Raw genomic sequence first — 16,774 nt, 5'->3', positions numbered from 1 at the left:
AACACTGGCTATTTCTCCTACATGAGCAGATCTCTTGTTATCAAGTCTCATCAGGCTCGGAGCAAGAGCTGGATCTGTTGTCACTAAGCGACACTTGAATAGCTTACAAGTGGTAACCAGCCACCCCACATTCCAGTCATTCTTTCTGGATTGAAGCTACACTTTCTGCACGCACTTGAAAGGTACAGAGGTAACACACACAGAATTATACTCTATATATTCCCGGGACACAGTAACTTCGAGTCACAAGTACTGGGGCACAGTAACTTGGAGTCAAGACAGTCAATTCTGCAAGAATTGACTATACAGGAGCTGTTCTGTAAATTGCAGTCTCCTGATACTTGTGCAAGGCAACACAGGCAATTAAAGAAAACCCTCAAGCTGTCTGGGGACACGGGAAGGAGGGTGGCAGTCACAGAGACTGCTTGCACCTACCTCCTGACTGATTGACTGTGTCGGCTTCTGTAAATTGGAGACAGATTTCTGCAAACCCTGCTGCGGCAGCGACTCCTGCAGCTGTGCAGCCGTCGCACTGGAACTGAAAAGAGACAGCAGGGGTGAGATCAAAGGGGAAGGCAGGCAAGACGAGACAAATAACTCTGGCAATACAGCAGTTGCTAAAGGATCAGGCTAACATTGCCTTTACGCTGGCACGGACAACAGAGATCACTGTAAGATGCAACACGCAGAGCACTGTACAAATGCTGCTGCTTGCCCAACAAAACTTAGCAAAAAGGAGTTCTGCCTACCTCTTTTGGTCTGGCTGATCCTGCTTGTTTGCCCATCCTGTACCGTCCTTGGGTACTATAATGATGTTGGGGTCGTTTCCTTTGTTCTCAGACTTCAGGCTAGGCAAGTTTGCAGGAGGTGGCATGCGCCGGGCAGCAGCAACTTTCCCGAGACTCTGTAAGCCATGTCTAGGAATAACTAATGAGAAAGGAACACGGGCAGGTCACAGAGTGCTGTATCTGCTGGATAAGTAACCTGAATTAGCATCCTGGGGCTGGGTGTAGTCCCAACCCAACTGTACACAAGCAGCACCACTGTGGCTATGCCAACATCCAGGTCATTTCCCAGGGGACCACGGTGAAGCAGCCGTCTGTTCTAGCAGCTGGCTGCCTCCTGCAACAGCCGGGAGCGAGAGAGAAAAAATTCTCCTGAACAGAAAATGCCCACAGAGTCTTCTAGCTACCTGTGTAGATACTCCTCTTTCATTTCACCACGGAGAGCCAGCACTGATAGTACTTTCACAGCTTGGGAAAATGGCCATCCAAGTCCAGCTCTTGGCAGACACACTGGTAACCTAACCCAGGAGTCCCAAGGTCTAGATTTTCCAAGTCCACCCACCAGCTCACAGTTATTAAGATGGTATTTTAGTTTCTTTGGTTTTCTACTCCCACATCAAATCCAGAATCAGTCCATGCAGTGTTTCTTTTTTCAAATTAATGGCCCCATATATGTATAGGCTAAGGGCCTGGCTAGGCTTTCACTCAAGTTTGCAACCTGACCACTTCTCAGCAAGGACACAGGCTGAACACAAGGGCCCAGCTGTTTTGTTGTAATTCCTCCATGTCTCTACAATAAGAGCAACACTAAGAACCACACACATTTTCCTTGAAGTCCTAACGAAACACAGGCTTAGACACCAGCACAAACAGCTTGGCAACCCAGCTGCTTCCCACTGGGCAACCTACCCCAGGGCCAACAGCCTCAGTTAGCTCTGCAACACTCAGGGAAGACCCCAAAAGGAGCTTTCTGAAGGCGTTTCTTACCTGTAGTTCTGATAGCTTCTATTGACTTTCCTTTATACTTATCAAACAGGCTGAGAGTCGAGTACTTGCTTTTCCCATCCTTTCCCTTGGTTATTTGCCCCAAACGATCGGACATTGCGATGAAATGTCATCTAGTAAGGAAATTTCTCTGCGCCGCTCCCGATCTGCCTTTTAATGAAAGAGAACCAGGGAAATGCCATCAAACAGATTATTCAGCCACAGACAAGTAAAAAGTAAAACACGCACAACTGCTAGAACTGCAGATATCCAGTGAGCAGACACACCAAGTTACAAGGTTTTAACTCCCTCCTCTTAAATCCCACAAGCATCTTGTGACTAAAGATTTATAAACTGAATGAAACGAATGGCAGGAACCATTCTCACAGCTGCATTTGTTTTCTGTCCCTCCAGTGCTGAAAGAGGTGAGCTTCTTCAAGTATGAGAATACAGGAGAGTGGTCACCACAGTCCTTGCTTTAAAAGAATAAGTCTAACAATAAGTAGCTATGCACAAGGCTTCCTAAACATAAAGGACAGAAAAGCACTGTATCTTACGGCACACCGGAATTTATCATTGGGTTTCCCACCGAAGCACTGGTACCTGGGTTTGTAATGTTTGGAATTGTGGTTCCACACCAGCCACAGTTAATGACCCATACCAGCAATTAATGCTTTGAAAGCATCACCTGAAGGCAACTGAATTACTTCTTCAAATTCCCTTTTCCCATCTGCTGGCCATGAGAGAGACTGAAGGAGGCCAAACAAACTGCTCAAATGAAACAGGTTCAGAGTCTTGAGCCTGTGGGTTCAGCAGTTCTACTATGAATACTGAAAAGATCACATTTCTGTGTTGCTGGCACCTTCACCACCATTTTTAGCTATAAACATACTTTTCACGATGCATGTGGCTTGTTCATTTTTCATTCTGATCTCTGCTGGCACAACATGCTGTGATTAACACCCTTCATGCAGGCAGTCTCTACTTTTTGGCTCTTGGAGCCTATGATAAAGCTGAAATATGGGGAACACACAGACTGTAGGTCAACTTTTCTGTCAGACAAGAAACTTTGTTACTTTCAATAGACATTTCTTTCATTTTTTAAAGCATAATTCTCTGTTCTAAATTTTCTCAAATCTGGAAGCTTAACATAACCTTTTCACATGTAATTTAAATTTCCAGATTTCTTGTTGTAAAGTCTCCACTTCAAGCCTAAAACTGCTGGCAGTTTTATTACACCATCTGCTAGGTCACATCTTCGGGTTTTAACTCTGTTGGAGTAACAAAAGGCCATATATCTCAAACCATCCCACCCTTCACCCTTTCTGAAACTCATCCAGCTGAAAAGCATGTTTCAAACACTCAGAAATCCCTCTTTCTGAAACAGCTGCATCTGACCAGACGCTATAACTTCCACCAGCAACACCTTATCAAGCATGATGTCCAGGTAAGAGGATTAGTCCATCACGTATTAGGTATCAAATAAAGCACAGATCACAAACACGTGAGACACAGCCAGTTTGAGAACGTACTGCGATCTGCAACTAGTTGAGTAAAACCCATCTAAAGGCTGCTGCCAGGGGGAGAGTTTCTGCCCAACAAACCTGGCACCACGCAGTGCTCATTCTTGCATCGCAGGATTTAAATTGAGCCTGGCAGGAGCAAGCAGCGGTGTGTCGGGCAGCAAGCAACAAGGTCAGCGACTCCGGAAGAAAGTATTTTCTGCCACTCAGCAAAAGCATCCCCAGGATGCTCAGGAAACCACCAGGCCTTGCAACAAGCCCCACGCAGCCACCTTTGCAGGACCACGACACGGGGTTTGCAGCACAAAGGTTTGCGGAGGCAACAGGGCTGGCTGGCGTTCTTGAGGCACCTCTTCCTGCAGAGCAGCAAACAGATCTTTGGCTCCGGTCTGGTTCAATCTTTGCTCAGATGGTCACGGTGCGCCAAAGAAAACAACAGCTCCTCCCTCGCTTGCCCATTTGCAATGTATTTTATTAGTAGTACAGACATTAGAAGAGAAAGGGGAAAAAAAATCCCCACTGATTAGCGCAGACTTGGCAGAGAAGTAGAAGCTGGATGGAGAACAATGACCTGTTTGAGCTGGCAGAGCTACAGGGAGCCCTGGAGCAAACAGCCCAGGGTGCTGCACAACAGGCTGCAGCTGTGCTGGCAAGAGCACGGCCACCTGCTCCTACAGGTACATCGAGCCTCGTGGAGCCGGACCACGGCAATCCCATACCTACCTCATGCACTCCTCCCAAGCAATAAAACCCACTTTGAGGTTTAGAAAACTCAGACAAAATTAGTAGGCATTAAGGAAACAAACAAACAAACAAAAAACCCCACAACTACCACATGGGGTTGAGGAGTTAGCTGGTTAACAGAAAATCCCAAGTCCCGAAAGTCGGCATGCAAGCAGCACACACACAGGGTGATGCTGCCAAAGAGAAACCCTGACAACCAGTTATGTAACCAGGTCTCAGCTGCCTCTTGATTACATCTCCTATCATTAAAAAGACGCAGGAGGAATAAACAACCACTTGAGAGAAGAGGAGCTGGGAACGCACTGGGATAAAGCCCCTTGTCAACTTTCTGGGACAGCCACAACCGCTGTGTGGAGAAGTGAGATTTACTTCGAACCCCCTCAACGCTTTGAAGCTGAAAAGGTAAAACACAGCTTTGTTTGTGTGTTATGTGTGTGCTCCAAAGGGGAAAAGAAGCCCATGGAGAGGTGAGGCACTTTCCACACGATCTCTGTGCACAGAGGCTGCAGAGGTGCTGAGCCCCATCGGACTAATTTCCTATCACACCATCAAGCAAAGAATCCAGGCAGGGATCATCAAGGCCCTCCAATCTTGCAGAGCAAAGCCATTTCTGATAAAAATCAAGTTCACAAAGAACTGACCTGCTAGCCTGGATGTTTATTAAGAAAGCTAGAATGAGAAGGCACATACTGATGCTGACAATTGAAAGCCGACGGCCTTGGCAAAGCCTCTGACCTGTGCTCAGGGTCCCCGAGTCTGACAACTGACCCTGAAGAAAGCATCATCCCATGTTACAGAGAAATGAAAAACGTCAATCACCAGTGTTTCCGCAAGGCTTCTCTCAGTGTTTACAAAGGTCTTTGGGTGAAGGTTCACTATCAGCTTTACCACGGAGCTCACATCTTCCCATTCCCAGCACCAGCAAGATCTCCTGTAATATCCAGGGACAGCGCTGGAGTGAAAAATATCACTAATCAAAAAATACCGCAGTATGACCAGTTACATTAGAAATCCCAGGGTACAAATAGCTGCACCAGAATTACTTCTTGGGCAGAGCTCTGCTACCCTGGAGTCTTCATGTCCACATCTTGCCACCCTGGATTTCACATGTATTGACCCCATCTAGCTGCCTTTTAGAGGGGTAGATTCCAATACAGAGAGCAAGAGTGACACTTTGTGCCAGAGTGCGCAAATCTTGGAGATACTGGAGGGATCTACCAAGCACAGGGAGCCTGTCCTGCAAAGAGAGCCGTGTGAAAACCTTGAGTAATTGGCACTGGTAACAACTGGAAACCCCCAAGCTCAAAACACAGCCAAAGGGAAAGACTCCTGACAAACGGGATTGTCTGCAAAGCTCTCTGTAAATCTATGTATGAAGGAGGCTGGGCTGCTGGTATTTTATTCACAAGACTTCAATGGAGCTTGAATACCTGGAAGTTAGCCAGCCTTAACTGAGCAGGGCAAACAGATTGATGAAAGGTAACACACACACACACACACTAGAAGGAACCACTTTAGCTACTCACACCCCGAGTACAATCACTCAGGCAAAGGACCCGAGACCACTGCAGACCTGCACTCCCTGCTCAAGTCACAGCAGCCTCACAAGCACAAAACAAAGCATCAGGATGGAGACGAGCAGTGAAAAGGCTTTTCTCCAGAGCTAGGAAGATTTTTGACCTGAAATTGTATGCAAATTGTTCAGAAACTCACAGGCTGCAAAAGCTGAACTGTACTTTCAGAAAAGTGTTTGGAGTTGATGTTAAACTGAAATCTATCATAGTTTCTAATGCTACTGGTAATGTGAAACCTTTAAAAAAACACATAGTATAGTTTTACACAAGATTAGTGATGTTCATTCTTCCTTAAATACACACAGTCAATTTTGCTGCTACTTCTCATAGCTAAATATTTATCTGTCAACAGGGAGACAGACAACATGGAACACATTCCACCAAGAATCACCTATTTGAGAAATGTTCACCACCTGCCTCAGTGATGAAAGACCCCACAGGCTGCCCTTGGAAGAGCTCTGGTGAAACAGCGTGACCAGCTGCCCGAAGGGCTTGGTGTCAGATGCACGTATATCATGTGGAAGCCTTGCTGGGAAGGGACCAGATGAGGATTTAGATCCTAGGAGAGACTGCTTAATAAGGAGGGGAGCAGCAGGAGAATGCCAGTATCGAAGTACAGAGTCAACAGGATCAAGGTAGAGCTGTGCATAGCAAGAGTCTAGGCCACACCAAGCCTCTTGCTGTTGTTCTTTAGCATTGTTTCCAGAGGGAGTTGCTAAGATTTCTTGGTACAGCTGAAAAATGGACTGCTGAGATCCCGAGTGTGGCATCAAATCCTGCCAGACGACGAGAAGCAAGTCAGCAGTCTGCAGTGCAGAGAAAAAGGCAGGCAGCCCATAGCAAAGACAGCTCTTGATTCACACGGGGGACCCCTCCTTGCTTAGCTAACAGGTATATTTGGCACTACCAACACTTTTAATTCCGTGTAATCCCAGCTTCTCTCTGCATTTTCCATGAATTCCATCTCCTTGTAAAAAGAGGGAATGGGAGATCAGGATCACCTCTCCTGTGATTTACTGCAGAGGGACGCTGCTAGCTGAGTAATGCTGCTGGAGGCCGGCTGCCAGGACCTGCCCGCTGAACAGCCCCATCGGCAGGCCAAGCCAAGTCAAGCCACACTGGATTTGAGACGCAGCAGGAGCACGAAGAGGAGAGGCAGTGTCTTCTGGGCAGCATATCTATCACTAACTCTGTGGCATGGAGCTGTACAAGCAGAGACAAAACATGACAAGAGGGGAGCAGAAAGGGCATCTCCTGAGAAAATGAGAGGTCGGGTCATCTTATAGCTCTGTCTTCACCAAGCTCACCTGCTGACCCGTCTTGTGATTCCAAACCTGCTGGTATATTTAAAGTACTGTTACTGAACCAGAGTGTAGTTCTAGAGAAACAGAGCTCCATAATCTCAGGTTTGGCCTGTGAAATCCAGAAGCCTCACCTCTCTGCTAAACAGCTTTCCCAGCACTGGCAGGGCAGGCAGCAGAGAAAGGCAGCCAGACAGGCTGGATTGCTAACTTACTGTAAAACAGATAAAGCAGACTGGACTCTGGAGAAAAGCTCAACTGTATTTACACAAAAACATTCACGAGTTCTGTGACCCATTCTGTAAGGGCTGGACAGATGATGCAACACCCTGAAATGAGCCCTGATCTCCAGTAATTGAGAACACAGACAAAGATAAGAAATACTTCATCCTGAGGATGCAAGACCATGGCATGGAGCAAAAAAATAATAAAAAAAAAACAATCAGAATACTAGTCCATAGCCCACAGAAAGTACTTTCAAGATCCTGTGCTCATGAAACTCCCTTTTCAAGCAGCAGAAAACCCAACGCGTGCAGTAAAATCTTGTCTTGAAAGGAGTGTCTGTCTACAACAGCTCTCCAGAGAAATGCTGTTTTCTGCCCATCTGCCCCACTGTGCCATAAAGAAGGAAATGACCTGCTGGTCCCAGCTTGTCAGGAAGGAATAACTGTATCTCTAACCCAAAAGAAGTACTGCGGGGCTTTCCTACCTCTCAGAATCAGGAATTGATTACTGCAGGGAGGCAGCGAGGTATCTATGAAGCACTAACTACCAACACTCCTTGCCCTCTCATCCAGGCCATAAAGGTGTTAAATGAGACAATCCCAAAAACCAATGGACTCTGATGCCCCATCTATAAACCTGGCCAGGCTCAGAAGCAATGACCTCCTGTAGGCACTTCTGCAGCAAGACACGATAGAAATAAGGAGTGTATTTCTTTGCTGTTTCACATTCCAAAGGCAAAGCCCACAGAGGACAGAGCAGCTCAGTTCAACAAGAACAAGCTGTGGCTTCAACAAACCCAGACCCCAGCCGCTCTAGTACAAGAGGAAAGGGAAGTGAGCTTGTGATGTCCAAGAGGTGCCCACACAAAGGAGGGCTCACATTCAAATACAAATCTTTAGCCTTAGAGTTGTACTTATGCCCTGGCTCCTCCACAACTAAGGCCCAGAGCTGACACATGCTACCTACAGCCTCCACAGTGATTCTGCCTTCCGTTTCGCCCTGTTCAGGTTCCTCCAAGACCTGAATGTCCAGGGAGAATATACAGATATATGCTGTTCCCTCAACAGTAAAGCAAGGAGGCTGATCATGAGCAAGCAATTTAAATCCAAATACAAAAGAAATCCCTGTTGGCAAAACCTGTTCAGAAAGCTCCTGGCAACGTACAGCTGAACTGTAAGGTAAACGGAGCACTTAGGTATCTGAGCAACAATAACAGACTGCAAATAGTGGTGGGGATCTCCTGGTGGCTAACAGGGCCAGTACTATCAGTTCTATTTTACAGACGGGATAACCAATGTGAGAAAACAGTTCGCTCAAGTAACAACGACAGAGGTCCCAGGGCTCAGGTTTCTGCCCCCAGTCACCCAAACCTGCAATGCCAAGACTCTCAAAGGAAATGCACCTCTTGATAGTGAAACAGTTGTAAAAAGGAGTCTAACACAGAGTGCATTGCAGCAGCATCTGCCAGGCCTAGAACAACAACCTCTTCCAGTGGAAGAGACTGACTGTCCAGCAGTACACAAAAAAACATTGCAGTGATGCTATCCATATAACTGCAGTGAGATAGAGCAAGTGTGGCAGAGGTGAAACACCTATGATGCCAGCTCCAGAACCCAGATGTAAGGCTCCGATTCATTAGGGACAGCTCACCTTGGAGAGCCCTACACATCCAGGGTAAGGACCTGCAGAAGGACTGAGGTTGGCTACTGTCAGAGAACAGATGAGTTTTGAGGAGTGACCACAGAAATTCTTCCAATGAAGTCAAACATTTCACAAATCCTTCACGTGGTCCCAAGCTCAGCAACTTACTCCATCTCTCAGCAGTGAACACAGGTTTTATAGCAAACAAGCAGAAAGGAAATCAGAGATCTCACAGCTCTAAGAGATGGAACCAGAGCAAAGCTGGCAGTATTTAAGGTTAACAGTTCTTTTTTCAGGAACAGACACAGCTCTTTCCACGCAAATGCCATCAGCTGTTGACTAAGCAGCTCTGTTTTCGCTGCAGTCTCAGGAAGGATCACGCTGGATTGGGGAGGTGTGTGTTTACCTTGTGCCAACGAGCCTCACTCTACCAGATCTGGGCTTTGGTAACACCTCTCTGCACTCTCAGGCTGCCTGCTGACTTCAGGGCCTCAGCTCCCACTCAGGTTACACACATAAGGTTATTTTTATGAAGAGAAAGACTAGAGATAAAACCCGATGCTATCAATCGGCAGGCCATAAATGCTGATCCCTGCCTTCACACACAGGGAGAGGTTCCTGTATCCCCTGCAGAACAGATCGCTCAGGTCCTGTTCCTCCCCAAGGCATCAACAGGATCTCCTTATGCAGACACCTTCATAGCCAGGCCAGCATCACCACACACACTGCAGGGGACAATGCTACCCTGGCAATAGCTGAATAGATCTTTCTCCATCACATCTCTCCGGTTTTCCCACAGTCAGACTGATGCAGCCGATTCAAACCATTAATAAGATTACAAGCAGTTCAGACGAGCCTGCAGTTCATAAACGCTGCAGATGCTGAAGCTTCCAAGGAAGTATTCCTCCAGGTTTCCCAATCTTAACAACACTAAAGCACTGCAGTATTTCACAGCAACCTTTCTTAGCGAAAAATCTATTCACAGGAGCCATTTGCACTGCAAATGAATGTCACGGATGCTAACAGGAATCTGACGAGAAAAGGACATAGGTACAAAGTGGTAAGAAACCACAACGCTACATGTGTCACAGTTCAGCACTCTGATGAAAGGAGTTTCAGATTTCTTTCGGTAGCTTTAGCTTTTCTGGAGAGCTAAGCATGTTAGACTACACACAAGACATCTGGACTATGCCAAGCTGGACAGAACTGAAAACATTTCACAGATGCTTTAATTTACATAGATATTTGCAGTGCATAACTGACAAGGTGTGTAAGCGCCATCGCTTCTGTTTTCCAGATAGGAAAATGACACCGCAGAACTCTGCGGCTACACTGGGCTGCAGAGCAGCAAACAGCCCCTGCAACTCCCGCTCTCTGGGGCTGGAAACCACCCTCTGGATCATGGTGTTTTGCTAATGCTGTGAGGTCAGGAGCAGCATGAAGCCCTGTTCCCAAGGGGTTCTGGAGGAGTAGGTCTGCGTGCTAGGATGGGCAATGCTGCAAATGCATCCAAAATGAACCATCCCAAATGCTGCTTTCACCACAACAGGATCACAGGCATCACTAGAGGCAACATTTTGCTCAGATGCAGAACACTAACACCATAATAATGTAAGATCTCAATCTGCTCCTAAATGATGGTTTGTGAAGTTTCAATTGCTAGGTGGAAGCTTGATTCTTTGGTTATTAAAAATATACATAAAAAACCATATAAAATCATGTACTATTCCAGCCATGAAGAAGCATTTCTTGAACACGTCCCTGCTCCCCTGCCTGCTTCACAGCCCACTCCAAACTCTGAACAAGAGCACTCGATGCTTTTGTACAGGCTCCCAGCCCACATACAGGTAGGAACAGCTGAAGAACCTACCCCACAGCAGAACTCTTCCAAAAAAATCCCACTGTATTGCCACACAAGAAGTGCCTGGGGGTGGCAAGCTCTTCAAACCTGTTTCCATTCACTCCTTGCAGCACCATCATTCCAATTCCTGTCAATGCCTCAATGGCTACCCAGGAAGGATTCCTCCACCAAATCTCTTCCAACAGGGTGATAACTCTGCAAATACTACAGTTTACCCCTCTTAAGTGCTACACACCTCAAATTCAAGCATTGAGGATGCTCCCAACAGCTAATCAAAGCCCTGTGGACATCTGAAGCATTACAGTCCAATTGAATAGTCCTCTTGGCAGGTCCTAGGGTGCTGTTAGCACATCCTCCCTTTCTTTCTGTGTCTTTCCTGTATTTCTTAGCACTTGAGCCTGACTCACCTCCACCTCCTCTTTCCCTTTTGCTTGTTCCAAATCTGGCCATTACCTCTTCCTTTTCACTCAAGGCACAATTGTTTTCACTAGTTCTCCAAAAACCACTGTCCATAATCTCTTAAAGATGTAAGGGTGAGTTCTCTAGTCCCTTTCAGTTTACCATCACTTTCCTGATAATTTAAGTGTTCAGAACCAAAATATAGACACTTGATTTTGGCTGTAAGTACAACGACCGCCTGGAGAACTGTACATACACCTTTTAACACCTTCAAACCACTCTGTCCTCATAGGCCCCACAGCACTGCAAGTTAAACAGCTTTATAACCAACCAATGCCACAGGTAAACATGGAACAATCCAGGGCTACTAGACCAACTTCTTATCCACTTCAATTATGGTCCCAATGCTACCCCCCCCAAAAAAAGAGAGATGAGGATTTACAACTATACACATCCAAACAGCTTTCCTCTGAAATAAACGACTCAGAAGCTCAAGCTTCTCAGTTACTTCTGCACAGGAAGCACATGCGCACACACACACACACACAACATCCTGAATACAAGTTACTAACTAAAAATGAGCCCAAGCTACATGTCAGTGAGGTTTAACATTTAATACAATCTCCTGTTTTAGCCCCATTTTTATCTCTTCTGGGAAAGAACAACTCTCTAACAAAACCACAAGAGTTTTGTGTTTATCTGCAAAACCCCCTCCAGAAGGTGCTTTCCAGGAGCAGCTGTCATGGCCTTTGGTAACAAAGCCACTTAATTTCAGCCATTAGAAAAAGATGTTCTGCAAAGGAGAGAGCTGCACCTCCCCAGCCTTCACCTGCTCACTGTGCTTTCAGCCATTGTCTGGTACCTGACAGTTGTATTTCTTCTGTTTCGAATGACAAACTGGTGATAAGGAGCTGTGAAATTATCGACCTATTAGGAGAATGAGTCAGTGCCACATGAAAAACAAAACCCACTTACAAGGCACGATTAGCTGAAGAGCAAGGCCTGCTACTGAGACAACACATGCACTGCCAAGTTGCAGAATGAAGAATCTAGTAAAGAGGAGCAGGGATGACCAGAGGTCCAGTTCTCTTGTAAAGTTACTGCCCTGTATTCAGTAAGCGTGTCCTGTTCATATTGCCTCTATTCCTCCAGCAAGAAAATACGTAACTACAAGTGGAAACACCACTATAGCAAAATCTCTTTGTACAGACTATCATCATAAAAGAAAAAAAAATTAAATGGCTTACTATTATTTCCAATGCAGTAGCACTTAAAGCTAACCTGGCTCACCCTTCAATACTTCTGATTACTCAGGTAAGTACAGAGAAGGCCTTGAGCAACCAACACTTTTGAATCTGAAACAGGCAGGTAATTCTGTAATGGACAACCTAACAGGCTCCGTACTGTAGAGCTCAGGCAGGAGGAACCACCAGACGCACCAAAACCACGGTCCTGATTTTTCCCAGTTGCACTCCAAGATGCAATACCCAGCAGGGCGAGGAGAATGCGGGACGGGAACTGGGTGTCGTGCAAAAGCATCTGTGCCGCACACAAGAGAAACAAGGCTTGTTTGCCTTTACTCAGATCCCACAACACGCTGCGTTTAGGCGTAGGACAAATACACACTCTAATGCCACCTCTACCTTTAGAAGGAGGTTGTTCGAGTAAATTAGCCTTTGAAGTTAGGTTTTACCGAAGTTTTAATAAAAGGCTTTATTAAAATGTCGCTATGAAGTTAAACCATTTTAATAGAAGCTCTTTATGAACATTACTCGTATTTATTAAAGCTAACATACTTTGAAACCCTGCACCTCCTTTCCAGCATTTGTATGGACTATTTACTTACTTTTACAGCTTCTGCCAGCTGGCTGAGTTTTACTTTTAAGTTCTCATGCACACAGACAAAAAGCAAAAAAAGCCCGCAGTTAGTCAAAAAATGCACTGTAAGACCAAATATAAAAATACTCCCAATTTAGAAAAAACATACCAAGGTACTACAGAATGACATAACGAAACCTGTATCAAACTTGTGTTTTACTACTACTTTTTTCTTTTTTTTTAAAAAAAAGGAAAGGGATCTGCCCAAGTCTCATGGAAATTTATTTTCTTATCAGTGAAGACTGCTGAAAGCGTCCTAAAATGAGACATCCAGTCTACTCAAGCTGTGCAGAGAAGCAGACCAGACCAGAAAAAAAATAAAAAACCAACTTATATCCAATGTACATATCATACTAAACATAAAATCAAAATGTAGACAGCAACAGATGTACTCCTACTGGCTTGGAGAAAAACGTAACTTAAAAACAAAAAACACCAGCGATCTCAAACAGTATTTGTGACCTGAGTACGATTTTTCATCTGAACTTTTCAACTGTAACAAGCAAAATAATAGACCATTTCAAGAAGGTCATATGGGAGAAGACTTGTTTACCATACCCCAAAAATAGACCTGCTAACAAGGAGGAACCTCTTAGGCCACAGTCCTGAAAGAAGGAGCTTCACCCACGATGAACTCACAAAGATCTCGGATGCGCTGATAAAACCCAGGTCCATTTACAATATTGCATTTGAAGTGAAAGATGCGGGTAGATACGTCAACTTTTCAGACAGAAATCACCCCCAAACCATCACTTTCCATCCTCTCTTTAAATTCCACTATCACAATATGGTCTCAAGCTCCTTCCTCCCCACCTCTTCCAGGTGACTTCATCCCCTGGCCCAGAGCAGCAGCTTTCAGGACACTGGGGTTTAACTCCCCCAGAGCCAACTGAATGTGCAAAGGGTGTGAAAAAGGCACATCCACAAGTCACATCCTCGCCAGTTTATGTGTGAGAAATCTACTCATCAGGAGTCGATTCTCCAAATCTGGACTCTCCAAGGCAGGGACCAGATATTTATCCATCGTGAAAGGGTCCATTCCAGCGAACACCCCATGTGCATCTGCAAGACAAGACTTAACACAACCAAAACTTCCACTATAAACCTGGATTCATTCCTGGAAGGGGTGGGAATCCTTTCTCATGAGCAGACGATGTAGAGACTGCAATGTGCTTATATTTAATACCTGTTCCTGGAATGAAACAAAATAACTAAACTCCCAAACATGTTGATTTCTTATATAAATAAACATCAAACACCAGCAACATCAATATACAAATATTCGATGAGTCGATACTCTAAAGAGTATCCCACCCTTTGCACGTTCAGAAGACAAAAGCAAACCAAACCAACTTTCCTAACAAAACCCACAACTCCCAGCTCATTCAAACGCCTTTCGCCAGCTTTGAATCATGGGGATCAGCAGGTTTTCAGAACCACTTTAGTGAAAAAAAACCCTCCTAGTTTGCACCCAACACTACCAAACCGACCTAGGACCTGCATTAGGGTTTCCCCAGCTTGCAGCACATCTGCTCCCACGCAGACATGAAAATCTCCATCCTAAACAAACAAAAAATTATTTTCAGACCTACCTAACAAGCTCGCCCAGCACCAAGCGCACAAACTCCGTCCTTGTCCCCCCCCCCCGCCCCATTTCATCTTCCGGCCCCAGCAGCCCTTCTGCAGATTCCACACAATAACAAACCCACCGAGCCTTCTGGATGCCACCCCCCGCCTTGTTTTGCTGAGACACACGGCGCGACAAAAATATCTTTGTGTCACACTCCAGACGACGAAGAAAAACAAGCTGTCTTTGCAGCGGGGAGCCCCCCGCACCCCACGTTCCCTCTCCCCTGCGGCACCCCGCCACGGAGCGGGGCGGCGGGGGGGGCCTCCGGACACCTACCCCGCAAAACCATCCCCGGACCGGGGGCAGGAACCCGGACAACGGGCCGCAAGCCCAGGCGGCCCCCGCCAGCTCCCCCGGGCCTCACCGCGGCCCTCAGCGGGGATGGGGCCGGCCCGGCCAGGCCCCGCGGCCGTCCCTGGCGCCTCCATCCCCGCGGCGGGGAGTCTCACAATAAACACCGGCGGCTACAACAGCCCGACATGGCGGGGTCGCGCTCAAAGCCGCCCTGGCCCCCCACAGCCAGGGCCTCGGCCCGGGAGACCCGCCAGGGCTGCGCCACCTCCTCCCCTGCGCCGGGCCGAGCCGGGAGGCCGCGGGGTGCCGCAGCCGCAAGCAGCCGCTGGCTGCGGCTCCATTTTAGGGCTGCCTCGTCCCACCTTCCCTCTCCCTCCCCTTCCTCCTCCCCCCCGGCCCCACTCACCGCCCCAAATATCCGCGGCCGCCGCCGCCGCCGGCCCCCGATACCCACCTGTGGTGGTGGCGGGGAGCCGGGACTGCCTGGGGAGCCGGGTGCGGAGGGGCGATGGGCTCAGGGAGCGGCGGATGGCGGCGGATTGCGCGGCGGCGGCGGGATGCGGGGCGATCCGGGCTCCGGCTGCCGCTCCCTCCTCCTCCCCCGGCCCGGCCTGTCAATCCCGCGCGGGAGGGTGCCGCGCCGCCGCTGCCTCCTCCCTCCGCACAGCGCCGCCTACAGGGCTCCGCCGGCGCCGCAGGGGCGGCCCAAGATGGCGGGCGCAGGCGCAGTGCGGCGGCCATGGCGGCGGCCTCGGGCCTCGGCGCATTTCGGCGCCACACACGCTCGGCGGCTGAGCAACAGTGACTGCGAAGTGTCAGAAAATACTTAACGTTCAAACTTGTTTTCTCATGGACCAAAAGACGTGCCGTATTCAAATGTAAAGCCCCTTGTTGTCAACAACTGTGACCAATTTGGAGTGAACCAGCTCATCGCGTGCTGAAGCGACATTGTTGATCGAGAAACCAGTTTCTAGCACAGCGCTGTGTGTAGTTACTTTTGGTTTCTCTGTGAGACTGCAAATAAAAAGATGTAGACATTGACAGCCTGTGAATACATTTAACTTTCCATTTAGCTATAGCTTTATTCAGCATGACTGTGGATAAGAGTAGCAGCAATCAATCATTGAAGTTTAAGAACATCTTAAAAATAAATACCAGTGAAGGCTGACTGGTGCTTCTCACTGGTTTAATGGGCAGCAGGTTCAAAGACAACCCAGAGGAACTGCCCCTTGGAATGATTTCAGAAATATTAATACTTTTAAATTTGTTCTCTCCTTGATGAATGCAGTGGAGCAAGGAAAACACTCCTGTCCCAAAAAACCCTACCGAGCTCTAACATACAAGTAGCTTCACGAGGCAAACATGGTCCTTGCTTGGGTCAAAAGGAGCAGCATGATGCAGTGTTCCTGGCCAGAAACTGTCACTGAAGATCTGGTTGTAGAAGTTGCTATAACATGCAGTTCCCCTGCCCAGGGGTATTCATAGCTTGGAAGACGTGGTCTCCTTGCACACAAGGACAGCCCAGTCTCCCTTTAATTCTCCTTCCTGTAACAAACTCACATGGGTGCCTGTTACTGGTGACATATTTTGCAATGGAAGGCCCAGACTGCAGGTATTTATGGACGATTTCTTAGGGACTGTCCAGCAGTTTGCAAGAATGGCATAATATATATGTGGCACAAGCACCTGGGCCAGTCATGTGCTGTCACCCTGCTAGTCCTTGCCCATGAAGGGAAGGCGGCTTTAGAGAGATTTTGCAGCACATTTCCCTGGGGCTGGCAATGCCTCAGCAGGAACAGTCCTCACCTCTTCCCAGGTTACAGGAACAGTGTCAGACCTGGATCGCTGCTCAAGAGATGTGTTTGATCTCAAACAGTCACCAGGAGCAATGGAGAGGGAGGAAATGCATGAACAGCTTTCTGGACCATATGTGAT

At 47.3% G+C, this 16,774-nt stretch overlaps 1 protein-coding gene across 8 annotated transcripts in view; it reads right to left on the bottom strand.

The window, feature by feature from the left end:
* Positions 1-15,468, bottom strand: part of PRRC2B (proline rich coiled-coil 2B) — a 44,873-nt gene extending 29,405 nt beyond the window's left edge. For 5 of the 8 annotated variants that reach the window (XM_065853800.2, XM_065853806.2, XM_065853805.2 and 2 more), the window contains exons 1-4: positions 15,246-15,468; positions 1,773-1,940; positions 750-927; positions 436-538 (exon numbers count right to left, since the gene is read on the bottom strand). In XM_065853800.2, the coding sequence (XP_065709872.1) occupies positions 436-538; positions 750-927; positions 1,773-1,887 (396 nt within the window). In that variant the 5' untranslated portion in view covers positions 1,888-1,940; positions 15,246-15,468. The remainder of the gene's footprint in view (positions 1-435; positions 539-749; positions 928-1,772; positions 1,941-15,245) is intronic. The other 3 variants (XM_065853802.2, XM_065853801.2, XM_065853803.2) reach the window with 3 other exon arrangements.
* Between the last annotated feature and the right edge of the window lie 1,306 nt (positions 15,469-16,774).

Source organism: Patagioenas fasciata, chromosome 20 (genome assembly GCF_037038585.1).
Source record: "Patagioenas fasciata isolate bPatFas1 chromosome 20, bPatFas1.hap1, whole genome shotgun sequence".
NCBI classification, from domain to species: Eukaryota; Metazoa; Chordata; class Aves; order Columbiformes; family Columbidae; genus Patagioenas; species Patagioenas fasciata.
Note: the sequence above shows the minus strand (reverse complement) of the source record. Positions and strands in the feature narration are given on the sequence as shown.